This window comes from Nothoprocta perdicaria, unplaced genomic scaffold (assembly GCF_003342845.1).
Source record: "Nothoprocta perdicaria isolate Ctin4 unplaced genomic scaffold, notPer1 scaffold_6, whole genome shotgun sequence".
Taxonomy (NCBI): Eukaryota; Metazoa; Chordata; class Aves; order Tinamiformes; family Tinamidae; genus Nothoprocta; species Nothoprocta perdicaria.
The window spans coordinates 3,752,596-3,768,075 of NW_020455865.1; the positions used below are offsets into that span (position 1 = coordinate 3,752,596).

Genomic DNA, 15,480 nt, shown 5'->3' on the forward strand with positions numbered 1-15,480 from the left:
CAAGGCAAAAGCATAGGGTTTTTTTATAGATGTTGAGTGGACTAAATGCAATGTGAATTTATCTACAAACCATCTGTGATTTCTGGTATTTTTTTGATGCCTTCACAGCTCTAATTTTAAGCAGTTATGTAGCCTTTAAATAATGATATTTTCTTCCTATTCGGATTTACATCAGACTCCACGCTAGATCTCTGAGTGTTTAAAGAAAAGAAGTGCAGCTGAGTACAGAGAAGCAGCTGAGTACATTTCTCTGCAGAGAGCACACATACAGAAGAAAACAGCAGCTTTTTCTTTTTGCAAGTAAAATTTGACATATTTTGGGACGGAATACTGCATGCATAAAATAACACCACGAGTTTTGCTGGGTACAGTTTACTTTCTGTATTTTGCTTTACACTTTTCATGTAAATTCAGTGCTGGCATAAGGTGTTAAGCTGACTTCCCCAGAGGCTGGAGCTCCAGAAGCAGCAAAGCAGAACGGCAGATCTCTTTGAAATGTCTCAAAACTGACATCAAGGGTGCCAGCTCCGTGAGACAAGAGGGAATTGGAGAGTCATAACCTATCCAGGCCTTAGTGCTTCTGCAGACAAATCTGTTACATGCTGGGGATTTTTTTTGTGTGTACGATGTGGATGCTCCATAACTATATTAACAGAAAAGCAAACAGAAACCCCTCTATACAAGCAACTGAATAGCCATCTGAAAATTGCATTTCTTGCAGTAAGTGACCACTAAACAGGCTGGAAGACACTCAGACTTTTTTTTTCTGTGCACTTTGCTTGGGGGAAGACCATTTTTAATGGAAGTCAATTCTCCTGAGAGCCTAAAACAATACTAAGCCAATGCCATTCATCCTGCAGGAAATCTGATAACTATATCAGGTAACTATATTGTAGTCAGTTCTTTTTTTTTCACTCTTTCTAGCAGAAAGGTTCTGATAAGATCCTTGCCCACTGTCGTTGGCCATAGCGGGACATTATGATTTGGGCAATAATGTGAAGAGAAAGCCTCGAAAATCCAGGCTCCCCCCATCTGGAAACACATTGTCATTCCAGCTCTGTCTGAAAGGAGGCAGGATCCATTCCCTTCCCACCGGGAGGATCTTTTTCTTTCCTTCAATAATGCATTGTGGAGGAAACTCTGTGGTGAGCTGACTGAAAACTTGAAAAAATATTCAGAATATAAAACCAGCAAGAATATTTTACCAAATTACGTTATTCAACCTTGCAATAATTTGAACTGAAGCAAAAATTGGTTTATTGTATTTATCTGAACTGCTGTCAAGAATGCAGCAACGATGAAGATCCACAGTGGCCCTGCTGATGAATATCTGTCCATCTTATCACAGAATAAATACCAACATTTATCTGTTGTAGGAGAAGATAACAATTGTTTCTGAGGATGTCAGTTATTCCAAACAATGGGCCCTCTCATTCCTTGAGACATTCTGCGCATCTGGTAGGAGACCCAATAGTCGATATTAATTGCCTCTCCTGATGACAAAATTAATTTATTTTTAATGAGAAAGCATTTCTAGTTGGACGCTATCTTCCCCAACAAATTCCTGTTTACGGTGCCTCTGGAAAGATTCTGAAAGCAATCCCTTCCCTTTGGTGTCACTGATTAATTACAGCCTGCTCCGTTCTTAATAGCTGCAGCCTGAGTGATAGCGTAGAACAAGCCCTGCTGTGAAAGGTTCATCTTAGATCCGTGCTCCCCAGATAAGCTTCTGCTGTACCTCCCCATCAGGCTGCATGCGCTGCCGATTTGGATTTGGATTTAGAGTTCCGAGCTATGAACGTTATGAGACTGACAGCAACAAAAATGAAATTCTCTCTTTAGCCGCAGAATGGATCTGGAGCTGGCGGTTCACTGCAGCCTTCTCCATTCTCTTACCCATCTACGTGGTGCAATGCTGGTGTGTGGGGCTAACTGGGCTTGTGTGGGGCTAACTGGGCTAGCTGGAGCCCAACCGCGTTAGCAGAGCAGACTGCCAGCTCTAATTAGCAGTGCTGGGAGGCAGGGTGTATTTGTGTGGTCAGGCAGGGTGTATTAGTGCGATGCTGGACCAACAGAGCAGGCTGGTTCCAGGGCTGCAGCTGCTGTTTGCGTAGCTCCCCATGACACTGCATTGCACAGCGTGGATATAACGCATATGCTCTAAAAGCATGTCTTAAAAGTATGCTTGTTTTCTTCTTTTGTCCTTTTAGAGGGACATTGCTAGGTCCTTCAGCTTTGGGTGGAAATGATCAGAGATGTCAGTTCTGATGCTTGTTGAGATGTGGGCACAAGTCCACGTTGGGCCACCCAAATGGTTTTGCAAGAGCCTGCTCAACAGCTGCCAGATGCTAAGAATTTGGGATGTTAGAAACATCAGTCAGACTCTTGCTTTTATGTTCTACTAGTGATTTTACCAGGCAAAAAGCTTTTTTGTTTTGTTTTTAATCAGTCCCTCGGAGACGCTACCTTAAATCCCTAACGCCAGTTTGTGGTATACTCGTAGCAGCTAAGGAGGATGAAATTAGGACACAGCTTTGTTTTTTGGGTAAGATGCCACTTAAGGAATGTTGCTTTCAGCTACTGAGGCTAGGAAACATCCTGCAAATGAGCATACCGGAGTACTCGGTCTTTTCCTCCTGTATGTGAGAGGAGGAGAAGAGGAACCGGAGCTCCTGCTCTCCACTTCAACCGTTATCTTTAGCTGTTGGAGCAGCTCTTCATTCCTATCCTTAACTATTTCTCATTCTTTATCCCAGGCAACAGGGCTTCGCTCACTAACACCCTTGCATGTTCCCTGAGAGGTTTTAATTGATCAGCAGCAGCTCCCGGGACCTGTGCAGGACACAGGAGACTTGGGAGCAGCTCCTGTTAGGCCCTTCCCATGTGGCAGGTACGGCTTGCACGAGCTGTACTCACTGAATTTAATTAATACCGTTATGAAAGAGGCTGTTATTTATTTTGGAAGCTAAGAAAACAGGAAATTAGGCCATTTCTACAAATTTTTTCAGGTGCAGTGGCAATGGCCCAGGGTAGTGCTCTGTTTATTTTAGCTGTGCTCTAAGAGAGGAGAAAAGAGCTCGTAGCTGCATCTAAGCGCACAAGACGCCTCTCTAAAAATGCACTAATAAGTGCTGCATGTGCCAACAATTCTGAGCTTTGCTCATGTTGGCAACTGAGGCCGGATCGTTGTCCTGTTGCCTTAAGCTGTGAGCGCCATCGAGGCAAGGGCTGTAACACAGCGCTGATCTTAGAAAGCGAAGCGCGTGCAGTTGGCTTGGAGGAGGATTCTCCCCGCTCAAGGCAAGCGTGTCTCTATTTCCAACGGTTTCTCCTCCAGGCCTGTCCCTCCCGCCCTGTCCCCTCCCCGCTCCCGCCCAAACGGCGCGGACTACACTTCCCAGGGTGCCCCGCGCTGGCGGCGGCGCGGACTACACTTCCCAGGGCGCCCCGCGCGGCGGAGGCCGGGCCCGCGGGCTAAGATGGCGGAGGGGGTGCTGAGCGCCGGGGTGAACCTGGAGGCCTTCTCGCAGGCCATCGCCGCCATCCAAGCGCTGCGCTCCAGCGTCACGCGCGTCTTCGACTGCCTCAAGGATGGCATGCGGAACAAGGAGACGCTGGAGGGCCGCGAGAAGGGCTTCGTGGCCGCCTTCCAGGAGAGCCTGCACTCCGTGAGCCGCGACCTGGGGTGAGCGCGGGGGCTCCGCGGCCGCCCCTTTCCCCTTCCTCCTCCTTTTCCAGCTTCTCCTCCTCGTCCTGGAGCCCAGGCCGGTTCAGGGAGCCGGTCTGGGGTAAGGGAGGGACCCCGGGGCCTCCCCTGCGTAGTGGGGCCTCGACGGTTCCGCTCCCCCGGCTCCTGGGGAAAGTTTGGGGGGAAAGGAGGGGAAAAAGCGTCGCTTGGGGGGCTGTCGGGTGGCCCCCGTGTCACCCCCGTGTTTCCCGTCTGCGATCTCCAAAGAGATGGAAGCTGCCGATATTATTATTTATTATTATTAACTATTATTAATAAGGAGCTCTTGGTGGCTTTTATTTAACTGGGGAAATGCCTTTGGTTTTAGGGGGTTGTTCCAGTCTTTTTTTTTTTATTTTTTTTTTATTTCCCCAAAATTTTCATTACAAAAGCTTACAAATAATCACTTTACTACTAGACATCGCTCAGTAACACCTGAGTGGATCAAGGATGACCTTATTATCACCCAAGCTTGCTGGCTGCCGAGTTAGTGCCCTCGGGTGTAGCTGTGCGTGCGGCCCTGTGTGAGCTGGTGTCCGGTGCGAAGCCACGGAGGGGCCGCCATGGACACGGAGGGACAGGCAGGCAGGGACAGCGGTCCCGCGGGATCGCCCCAATGTCCAGTGGGTTCCATTGGATCCCTAGGGAGAACCACCATTCTAGGACCAGGTGAGCGTGTGGTGATGCTTTCCCGGGATGCTCTCTGTATTCCATAGGAATAAGGAGATCAGGCGCTTAAGAACAAGCAATCATGTTGTTCGTGGTCATAGTCGTCGATTTTAATTTATTTTAATTCTTTGCGCTTGTCCAGTGGCTCTTCATGCAGCACAAACTCCCAGCATTCGTGGAGTCCCACACTAACGAGTTCTCCGGGTAGAAGTTGCCTTTCCTTGAGTTTCTTTGGTTGGTGATACCTGACAATAACATTGTTCCTTGATTTTTTTTCCCCCTCTTTAGGAAAGATGACAAACAATTGTTCTTATTAGTGGTGTTTACACAACTTTATAGATTTCCATTAAATCCCTTGGTGTTTATCCTTTCAAGCTGAAGGGGTTTTCTTGTTCCTGACATGATGCTGTGCCTTTCCTTTGGTCATGCTTCTTGCCTTTTCCTGTAGTTGTTCTTTCTGTAGCTGGTGAGAGGGATGCTGACCTGCACGTGGTGTTCAGCATGCAGGTGCACCAAACTTTAAAGGCCTAATCTATTTTTGCTTGGTTCTCTGCTTCTTTTCCAAGTAATCCTGCTGTTTTATTGTTCTTTTAATTGCATCTGAGCATAGAGCCAGATGCAATTAAGAGAGTTATCTATAGACCCCCAAATCTTGCTGCAGTAGGCTCTGACTTGAGAGCAATAGGCTCTGACTTGTCTTTTCTCATGTGCAGTGTTTTACACTTCTGTCCACTGCCCTTTATGCAGTGTTGCGGTGCTGTGAAGTTCTTTTTCAGCTCTTTGTGGCCAGGCCTTGTCCTTCCCACCTCAGGAGAAGCTTCATGATCAAACTTTGTTGTTTTTTCAGAACGCTAATCAAATGTATTTATCAGTACCTTGGTGACCATTTCTTTCTCGAATCTTTGCCAGATAATATAATTGTGATATTTTGATGTATCTTGTGTCTTTTTTCTTTTTTAAGCATAACTACTTAAAAATGTTATCACTTATATAGCATCCAAATATTGGATATTGTGTGATGTATTTGGAAAGTATTGAGTTGAAGCAGCAAGTGGAGGCAAAAAAAATACACTGAAGTTAAATATATCAGTGAGCTTAAGCTTTTGTCATAGAAATATGGACTGGGATCTCTGTCCAACAATTTAGTAATTAGCATGTTCCTTCCATTTATTGTGTACTTGTGTCAAGAAATATAAACTTCATTCATTAATGATCTAAGGCATCAGAGGCTTAGAATGAGGGTAGACCTCAGAAACGTGGAGGAACGGTTATGAATAAAAGTGGATTTTGTGGCAGGGAAATGTAGAAGCTTCTTCCTTACTCTCACTTCCCTGGTCCTTGGTATTTATTCCCATAAGCTTCATTAAATGTCAGCTGAGGTATTTGGGAGCTTTCTTTTCAGAGATTTTCATAAGTCATTCATGTAAGGGAGTGAATCCCACTTTTAATTTAGTGGAAGTTGTGAAGTTCAATCAGAGTAGGATTTGACATTCAGGAGTTAAAAGGAAACGTATCTGATTAGTCGTGTCACCTGAAAACCTGCATTTATATCTGTGTAAAGTGGCCGTTTCTCTTAAGCTGATTAATGCATGTTTTTTTAAATTGCTTAACTCTTGTTATTATTAAATGCAGCGTTTGACAAATGAGATGTGAAGCAATCATAGATCACTTTCTCGGTAGACGTTTTTTTTTTTTCCCCTGGTGGAAAATGGTGCTTATAATGCTGTAGTTCAGAATTTTATACAGATCCATAGCTATAAAAACTTCCATGCCTGTGACCTTAGAATGTACGTACTTAATTAGGGTAATTAAAAAGTTCGGTAGGATCATCTTCAGGATTAGGAGTAATACCAGTTATGTATGTTTATGTTAATTACATGTTCTTTTTTTTTTTTTTTAATGAAATGATGAGGCATCTACATGCTTGATGGAGGGGAAAAAGGTTTCTGCTTGCATACAGTAACTGCAATCATTGGAGATGTCCAGATCAGCATTTTGTTGTTTGGAGGAGAAAACTTTGCTCCAAAGATGCCTAGTTCATGTCTGATAGCTGTCTCTGCAGTAGGTCTGTACATCTCAGGTATATGTATCTTTAGCCCTGACATTAACAGGCTCTGTTTTGTTTTCTGTCAGTGAACTGGAGCGTCTGAGCAATCTAGTTGGTAAACCGTCTGAGAACCATCCCCTCCACAACAGTGGACTCTTGAGCCTAGATCCTGTTCAGGACAAAACACCTCTTTACAGTCAGCTTCTTCAAGCCTACAAATGGTCAAATAAGGTAAGAAGTATACCAATATTAAATAAGTGTCGTCTTATAGACCTCCGTAATTTAATTGGTGTTCCTAGAGAACATTTGATCTGTGCTACAGTAGACCTCTGAGTATTCAAGAAAATTACTGAATTTGTTATGAAGTTGGAGAATATAATGTACATCTCAATGTATTTCAAAGGATAAAAATGGTATTTTGAGTGGAGAGACTACAGCAATATGGAGGTACTCTCTTGTTTCTTCTAAAGGAGTGCTAACTTCCAAGTGGAATAATATTTTGTCTTAGCTCCCTGTCTTTTGTAAATGTCAAGCAAAAGTTTGTTTTGCCCTTGCATCTAACAGTAAATGTTGTAGCAGAAGTCAATGTGAAAACAGAAAATTAAGAGCTCGTGTCACCTCTAAATCTATTTCTAGAAAAGAGATTTTGAGGGAAGTTACCAAAAATCTTGATGGCTTTCCATACTGTTTGCTGCTGTTAAGTAGAGATTTATTTATTGAGAAATATTTCATGCTTGCATATGTTGCTTGCTGTTGCATGTAAACAAATTGTTGGCACTGAAGAAAAATGCATTTTGTTACTTTCAGAAAAGATAGAAGCACCTAACATTTAGCTATCAGCTGTTAATGAGATAGTATTGGCAAAGTTGTTCTATTTTTTTTTAATTAACTTAGTGCTATGCATCTTTCAAGAGCTGTTTTTCTAATAATGTGTGCCGATTTCAGAAAACTTTAGTATACTGTGTTTCTCCTGAATATTTATATGCACACACACGATTTTATACTTCTGTTATGTTTTATGGCTAAAGTGAAACATACTGTTCCAGTTGCACTTAAATAATTCTACCTTATGTTTCTTCTGAACTTGTGTCCTGTCTAGGGTTTGTAGCACCCAGCAGATGTTTTATTTGCCAGGGAATGGGTAGCTTGCCTGTGTTTCTAATAGCAGATGGGGTGTTACCGATGTGAGGGTATTAGCTGCTGCTTTTGCCATTCACAGCAAAGATTGTAATGGAACTTACATACAGCTGCTTACTTCAGCATTGCTAAATATATTTTCTGAATAAATGTTATTTCCTTGTAGCTTTTGGCCACCTTCTGTTCTTGTGTGCGTTGAGTATTTTCTGTTGCTTGGAAGGGAGGATTTAGATGTGGTGATGTGTCAATACACTTTATGCCTGTCCGCATTTAATTTTTAATTTGTGACCCCTTTGTGGCTGCCTAGCTTGTATTTTTGATGAGCTGAGATAAGGGCATTTTCCTCTCTCGTTGATTGTTCATGCATTACTGATGGCCCGAATAGCCATGCAGCTGCCGGGGAGGATGGATGGAGCTGCATTTTGGGGCTGTGGTGCAATTCCACAAGGGCATCCAGGAAATATAAGGAAATGAACAGTAAGACTTTAAATGTTCAGTATAGGTGCTATTTATTTATAAAACACAGGACGGTTGGTAGAACAGTAACTTAGAAGAAAAGGTCAGTAGTAAATGGGCTGTCTTGTGAGAAGTGAATCATTGTTCAGTATATCTTAATGCTGCACATTTTTGTTTAAGGCTTTGCTGTTTTTTAAAATTGAAAACAAAGCAGTTGTGGTGTTGAACTAGTTGTTATTAAGGTCAGTGTTTCATAAGGTAATCTAGTAATATAGTTTTATAGTAGTCTGGTTAAAATTTGAGGGTTTAGTTGATCCATTTACAGTAGTATTTTTGCTTTGGAAGTGGTATTCTCAGATCGTTCTTGAAGAATATAGTGACACCAACCTCCGAAGCACGGTTACCACATGGAGTTCTTTAAAGCAATATACTGCCAAGGTCTACCTAGTTGTTTCCAAGCTGTTTAGTTTTTTTATATAGCATGAAAATATGTAAAACTTCAGTTTCATAAATCTAAATGTGCATCATACTTACCTATGCGATTCTTCTCACAGCAAAATTGTTTGCACAAATACAAGCTTTTAGGGTATCAACTAGGGTAATATTAACCATTGCTCTTGGTGGTTTGTGAGACTTAATTTTAGGATAGTTGGTATTTGCTTAGATCAGCAGCTTTGTCTTGGTGCAGGGTCAAGGCTTCTTGTAGCAAATTGCCCATTTTGTGCACAGCCTAATGTGCACAGACAAGATTTTTGAATGAAGTAGCAAGGCTGCGTGGTGAAGATTCCATACTCACAGTCCTAAATATGAAATTCCCCATTTAAGATGTGAATATAGACATAGAAAATTAGACTTTTCCTACCAGTGTTTAACTTTTTGAATTACCAATGAATCTGTGTAACTATGATTGATTATGTATTTTGAGGAGACCTACTCCTTGCATCTTAGTGATCTAATGCTTTGGCTTAGTGTACCACACTAGCCAAAGGTGTGGGTTACATTAGAGACATATAGAGACATAGAGACATTTACGCTCAAACTTATTTTACTGCTAGTCACCCTGTGTTTCTGAGTATCCTAAGTGTGACTGTACCAGGGATACACAAAAGTAGAGTGGAAAATCTCAGACTTCCCTTACAGAAGCGTGTTATCTTGGCAGCCCTCGTTATTTATTAGCACCTGCTATCCTGATATTTACTTACTGTAGTTCATCCAATAGCTTTGCAGATGGTGGAATTGTCCATGTAATAGAAGCAGCTGTTTGGGAACACAGCAGCTTGTCAAATGTATTAATTGCACACACAGGCAGCTGCAAAGGAACTTACTTTTACAGGTATTTATTAGAGCTTACAAGCTATAGCTGATATAAACACTGGGAGTTTGAGTTGATCAGTTTGCAAGCAAGAGCTAAACAGTTTTGTCTTTGTTTTTTGCTAACTGGCTTTGTTTTATTTGTTGGTAGAAACCATAGAGGTAGATTACTTGGACATGGAGAAGGAGCTGCACTAGATGAATCAGGAGCTAGGTCTACTTGATGATTTTTCTTTCCTCCCCTTCAGTTTTATTTAAGAGAAGTTGAGTTCTTCATTGTAATGAAGTATTATTTCCCACAAGGATCTTTATATGCTCTTTAGTGTAATCCTGAAGGTGTAATCTTAGGGAAAGAAGAGGTTCTTTTTCTGCGTGGATAATGCAGCTTAAGTATTGTTGGTAAATTAGGAAACTCATAGAAATCAGCAGATTATTTTTAATACAGACCAATTCTGCCTAGTAGCTATAGTTAATTTCTGTGTCTAGTAATAATGCTTATCTCAGCAATTCCTTTTTTGTCTTGTGCATGTTTTTTTCTGAGCAGCTAATAAATCTAAGATTACAGTAACAGTTGCAAGGGTTACGGTATCGCATGTGTGTGGCTGATAGTAAAAGCAATCAGTGCCTGACCTGCACAGTAATGCTTCGTTACTTCTTAGCACCAGGGACTGATTCATTGCATCGTATTAAAATTCACAGGAAACTGCAACAGGAGAGATCACTTCAGCTGTAAGTTTAGGTGAAAAGAATTGTTGAAAGTGACTCATTAAATTAGACTGAAATACTAGCCGGTTTATACTTTGGATTTGCTTTTTATTGAAAAGAATGGCCTCACATTTATGATAGAATAGGGGAAGAACTCGCTTCTATTGTAGTCCAACACACTTCTTTTAATGATGCCTGTGCACTGGTCTTTGAAATTCCAGCCTGCTTCTCATTTTTTGTAGCAGATGAGAACACACTCTTATTCGTAAGAGCATCATTCACTAAGCATATTTCTGGATATTTATTCCCAGTCTTGTGTGAAGAAGCTTCTTTGTAGGGAAGAAAATATGAATTATGTGGTTAGGTCTATATTGTGATACATATCCCATAGATGATCCATTTATTAAGGCTTGTGACAGCATTTTTGGCTAGTTCAGCTGCAGCAAAGCTGGTGATCAGGATGGATACTGGAATGCTGGAGTCTTGGACTCACACTTGGAGCAGAGTAAACTTTTTGTTTGCCGTTGGCTGCTTTAGTGAGCTTGTTGCCTGTCCGTGTACATCTTCATCCTCTCTGCCCTTGGCACAGCATTTGCATACAGTAGCCCCGTGCAAGCCCGAGGCAGTGCCTGTTAAGGCTGACTCCAGTGGAATAGAAAATATGCAGCAATTATTTGTCCACGGAGCCAGGCAGCTGCTTCTGCACTGCAAGTTGTACCTCTCTTACAGGGATGCTTTCAAGTAGCTCAGGCACAAGGTTTGAGCACTAGCTGCTGATAGAGATATTTTGCAGGCTTTGAAAAATGCTTGCCAAGTGTCTAAGGCAGCAAACTAATGGTTGACATAGAATCACTCTTACTTCCAGACCTAAGAAATACTGATTTTGATAGCAACGCGCTGCAACAGCCGCCCTCGAGCTGCTGAAAACACCTGTAGTCTTAGTGGAGTTTACAGGGCAAGTGAAAGCACTAGTTTTTTACAAACCTTCTTTCCTTTTCTTTTTCCCCACTCCCTCCCAGTAAAAAGTGTGTTTTCATGCACTGAAAGGATTTAGAAAACAGTAGCACAAATGGGAGAGATTCAGAACAATTATCGTCTTGAATAGGTGATTTCATTTTAAATCATTTTTTCCTTGAGTTGAACCTCACTGAAGCGAACAGAGGAGCCAGGTGCTCCTCTGTTTTCAGAGTTACATTCATCTGTTTCTGAACGTGAGTGACAGAGAATGTAGCATTTGGAAATTGCTGGTATTATTTTTATCATAATGATATCCTAGTTAAAAATTATGATAATAGTGCCTTTGATAATGCTGTTACCTCTACTTCATTCAAGAAAAAGCCCACTCTTTTTGACTTTGTGATTATCTAGGTGAGTGTGATTTAGGTCAGAATATTTTATAAACTTTCCTGTTAAAAGAAAGTATTACACCAACTTGCATGGACTATACAATATCAGTGGTAGAGTAAATATTTTAAGTGAGCAAAATTGCATAGGTATTCTCATGAATTTATTTGAAAATAGCAAATAAAACTGAAGGAAAATTACTGTTGATCTGCATTATGAAATATATCAAAGATATTTGGATTTAAATCTGTTGCTTCATAGCTTCCTTTTTTTTGTAATTTTAAAATCGAACGGTTGAGATAATTACTATTAATGAGTTAAAATGATTTTCTGTCACATGAGAAAAGAGAAAAGGAATATATATTTTTTATTTATTAAATTAGCTTGATATGCTCCCTGATAAGTTATTCGTATAAATTGTGTTTGTTGTAGGGTTCAAAAAAAAAAAAAAGAAGAAAAATCAATAGAGCCTGCAGAGAAAGTCCAGACTTGTTAGACTGCCCTGGGTAGCTTAGTATTGATTAGACACAAATATTGAGTTTAATGACAATAAATGCCATTAAATGTTAAACATAACAGTAGAGGAACACTGTTGAAGTAACTTTTTTGCCTTGACTGTAAAATGAAATACTCCTTCCAGGGAACATTAATTTTAATTTCTGGGTGAGCTCAAACATTTTGAATTTAATGTAGTTTTACAGGAGCATGGCTAGTGTAACTGAATTATTATGTTGGCAGTTCTTTGGGAGTACAGGCAGATGGCCCAGATTTTGTCCTTTCAGGTCTTTCTCCTGTAAAAATGTCGTATTTCGGCTGACTATTGAGTGTGGGAACAACTTCTCTGCTCAGGTTTCATTCACCCAAATAGCGAAAGATTTGAAATTACTGAAATCTCTCGGTTTGTCCACCAAAGGGAATAATGAAAAGCAAATTAAAATTTGTATCGAAACAAAACGACTTCTTTCCTAAGTCCCCTCAAGGATATTTCTGCTGCACTCTTATTAAGAGCGTATTTTAATTGGCTTTGCAAGTGCAGAATCAGTGTTGTAGAGTGGGAAACTGAGTGGAAAGGTTGCTGTAGAGGCCCTTTTCTAGACTGTTTCTCAATGCAGAAAAACAATTGGGTTTATATTCCTCTTGCTGGAGAAATGGGTGATAGGAGTATTGGTGTGTTCCTGTACACAGGGTACAGATTAGGAGCTGGGCCACTTGGATTCTATTCTTGCCTTTCTTATTAATTTTCCTTGTAACCTTGAACAAAATGCATGAATCATCTGTGCCTCATTTTTCTTAGGATAAAATGGGATAATAATATTTAACCTACTTCTCGACAGAGTTTCTAGTCTAAATGTGTCTCAAGTGCCTTGGGTTCTTTGGACAGAAATGTTCTGCAGGTGCCAGATATTATCCCGCTAGTGACTAATGTTGTTTGTCTGGCAGTCTGGAAAAATGCCCTTTACAGACTTGCAATTTTGGGGGGATTTATCGGCAAATGTTTTGGTGAAATGTCCTTGCTTGTTCAGAATGATATTAATGGTCTAGTTTCTCTAATGAAGAGGCAACAGGTGGTTCCCTCATTGCTTCCAACTGCAGGAGTTATTAATTATTGCTCAGCTCTCTGCCTGCAGAATATTGCAGGTTTTTTTGTTGGAAGTTTGGTTTTAGTGACTAACAGAGAGAGACATGAGAAATTCAGGCAGCATGAATATTATCTGTGATATTACGGAACTGGATGGGAAAAAAAGGCACTGAAAAAGACATTAGGAGGAAAAAAAATGTATAGTGATGTAGAAATTAAAATAATCTATCAGTATGTATAAATTATTATAGCAAGAAAAAATAAAGGACAAAAATATTCTCTGAAAGACTGTCCGCTTTGAAGGAGGGTTTAAAAATATTTTTAAAAGTAGAGGGGGGAAAAAAAGGAAAAACTTTCAGGAAACAGGGAAATAATGGTTCAAAAGCATAGCTGGATTTGCTGTCCACCCCCACATTGGATGGGATTTGTAGTTCCTAGAAATCCCTTGTAAAGCAGCGTCTTTTAGGAGCATTATACACCACTCGTGCATCTTGTTGCTGTTGAGAGGGTGCCTCTGAATGGGGGGGAACTGCGACTCTGCTGTGTAGTTTCCATGTTTTATACCTGTGATTTTTTTCCCAATATATAATAATCCTAATAACTAGGATGCTGTTGTGAAATAAGACTGTGTGTGGTTACCAGCAGTTGCCTTTCCTACTCAGTTTTACTAGAATGCTTGTTTTCAAATCCAAAAGAGTTGGAGAGAGTGATACGGTGCTTTGCTATTGTTGTGCCTGGTGCTTGTTGTTATTCAGCAGGATTTTTCCAGACTCTGTTCAAAATAATGCTGTGAGCAGTGCTGGTCTCACTTTTCCTAATTATGAGAAGTGATGTATCAATACACACTATTATAAATCACAGCCCCCGTCAGCTGGTGGGAATTATTTCATGCTTTGCAACACCTTTATTTGCTAATGAGTGTTTTGGTTATTTCTTTCTCTTTCTTTTGATAAGTATTTATGGTCTAGCTCTTAGCCTGTTTCAGGATAGGAGTGATTGATGTTGGTTTGAACCAAAAGCCTTCTGCCCCCTCCTGATTCTTCTCCTTTTTTATTTTTTTTTTTTTTTTGCTCCACTAGAATTCTGCAGTTCCTACTGGATGGCTGAATTACATAATTTGCAAGCAATTTGGTGATCATTTTCCATTGGTTAAAGTTGGTAAAAATGACCTTATTTATATTAAAGACTTTCTTATGTTACAGAATTTGATTCAAACCAAATCATCTACATAGACAGAAAGCAAAGTGTGGAGATGAGTGAGTTATAATACAAATATTAGATTGGAAGAAAAGGATCTACTATTGGAAGCTGAGAAATGTGACGAAGATTCACTGGTAATTCATGTTGTCTTGGAGTTAATTGAAGAATATATAAGGGACCAGAACAAGAAGAGCATTGTAAGAAGGCATTGGACCCAGTGTTTCTTTTCATACTTCTTTGCCAGCCAGATCTTGGTGGCTCCGACTGTGTCCCTTAGGATGAAGGCCCAACTCTCTTCCGGTGCCTGCTCTCCAGAAGGGCACAGAGGATATTCTCAGACTTGAGCCCTGGGGTTACCCCAGCAAAGAGCCCTGTGCAAAGAGGAGGAGCATGACCTAACTTGCCTTGTCTAAGTTTGTTTAGGGTTTGTAAATGTTTAAAAAACATTTTTTTTGACTAGAAGAAGATCCGCCTTTAGAGTGTAGCTTCATTTCTGTGTGGAAGCTTGGACAAAAAATCCCAAACCAGAATCAGTCTTGTGCTGTGCGAAGATGTTTTCTGTTCTTTTCTCTTGTTTTCTTCTTTCCTGTTTTTATAGTTAATCTAAGCCTCTGTTTTACTTAATTTGTTGTCTTAAATTGTGTCGTAAGATACAAAACCAACATCTCACATACCTAAAGAAGTAGGACTTGCCTGTGAATTGATGTTAGGAAAAAAGATTCTTAAGGTTTCGCCCTTATTATTCATAGCTCTTTGGGACTAAACTGAAAGTTTTTAATATTTTGCAAAAGAAACAGTACTTCTGTACTATATATTATTCTATATAATACCCCTTTGCAGACCACAGGTTATGAGTGAGAAATGAAAAACCCCAAGTATTTTTCAGAGGAGTTTTTTTGCCTCACTTTGTCCGATGCAAATTGAAGGTGTTTGCAAAGCATTTGGGGACCTTCATATGAAGGATATTCAAGTAATACAAACACTAATATAAAGCTACTGATAGAGGTGATAAGCAGCCCATTTTTATTCTTTATATGGAAAAGTTTTTTATAGTTTCTAGAGGAAATCAAATAAAATGGAAATTCTCGTGATCTCACCCTGTTGCTCTCGCCTATTGTTGGTCTCAGATCTTTTGGTGTGTCTGTTATTTGTTGGTTTATGCAGAAGTGCCCTCATCTCTCTAATCTTTTGGGGGTGTCTCTTTTGGAGCTACTAAAGCCGGTCCCACCAGACTGTTCACGGAGCAACTTAATCGTCTGAATTGCATATGAGCAGTTTGATTCGTCCCAGGTGTATCTTAATCAG

At 40.5% G+C, this 15,480-nt stretch overlaps 1 protein-coding gene across 1 annotated transcript in view; it reads left to right on the plus strand.

Moving 5' to 3' along the window:
• Positions 1-3,462: 3,462 nt before the first annotated feature.
• The window catches only part of MED27 (mediator complex subunit 27), a 79,771-nt gene continuing 67,753 nt past the window's right edge, over positions 3,463-15,480 (plus strand). The window contains exons 1-2 of the mRNA XM_026049209.1: positions 3,463-3,685; positions 6,530-6,674. Coding sequence (XP_025904994.1) covers positions 3,480-3,685; positions 6,530-6,674 — 351 coding nt within the window. The 5' untranslated portion in view covers positions 3,463-3,479. The remainder of the gene's footprint in view (positions 3,686-6,529; positions 6,675-15,480) is intronic.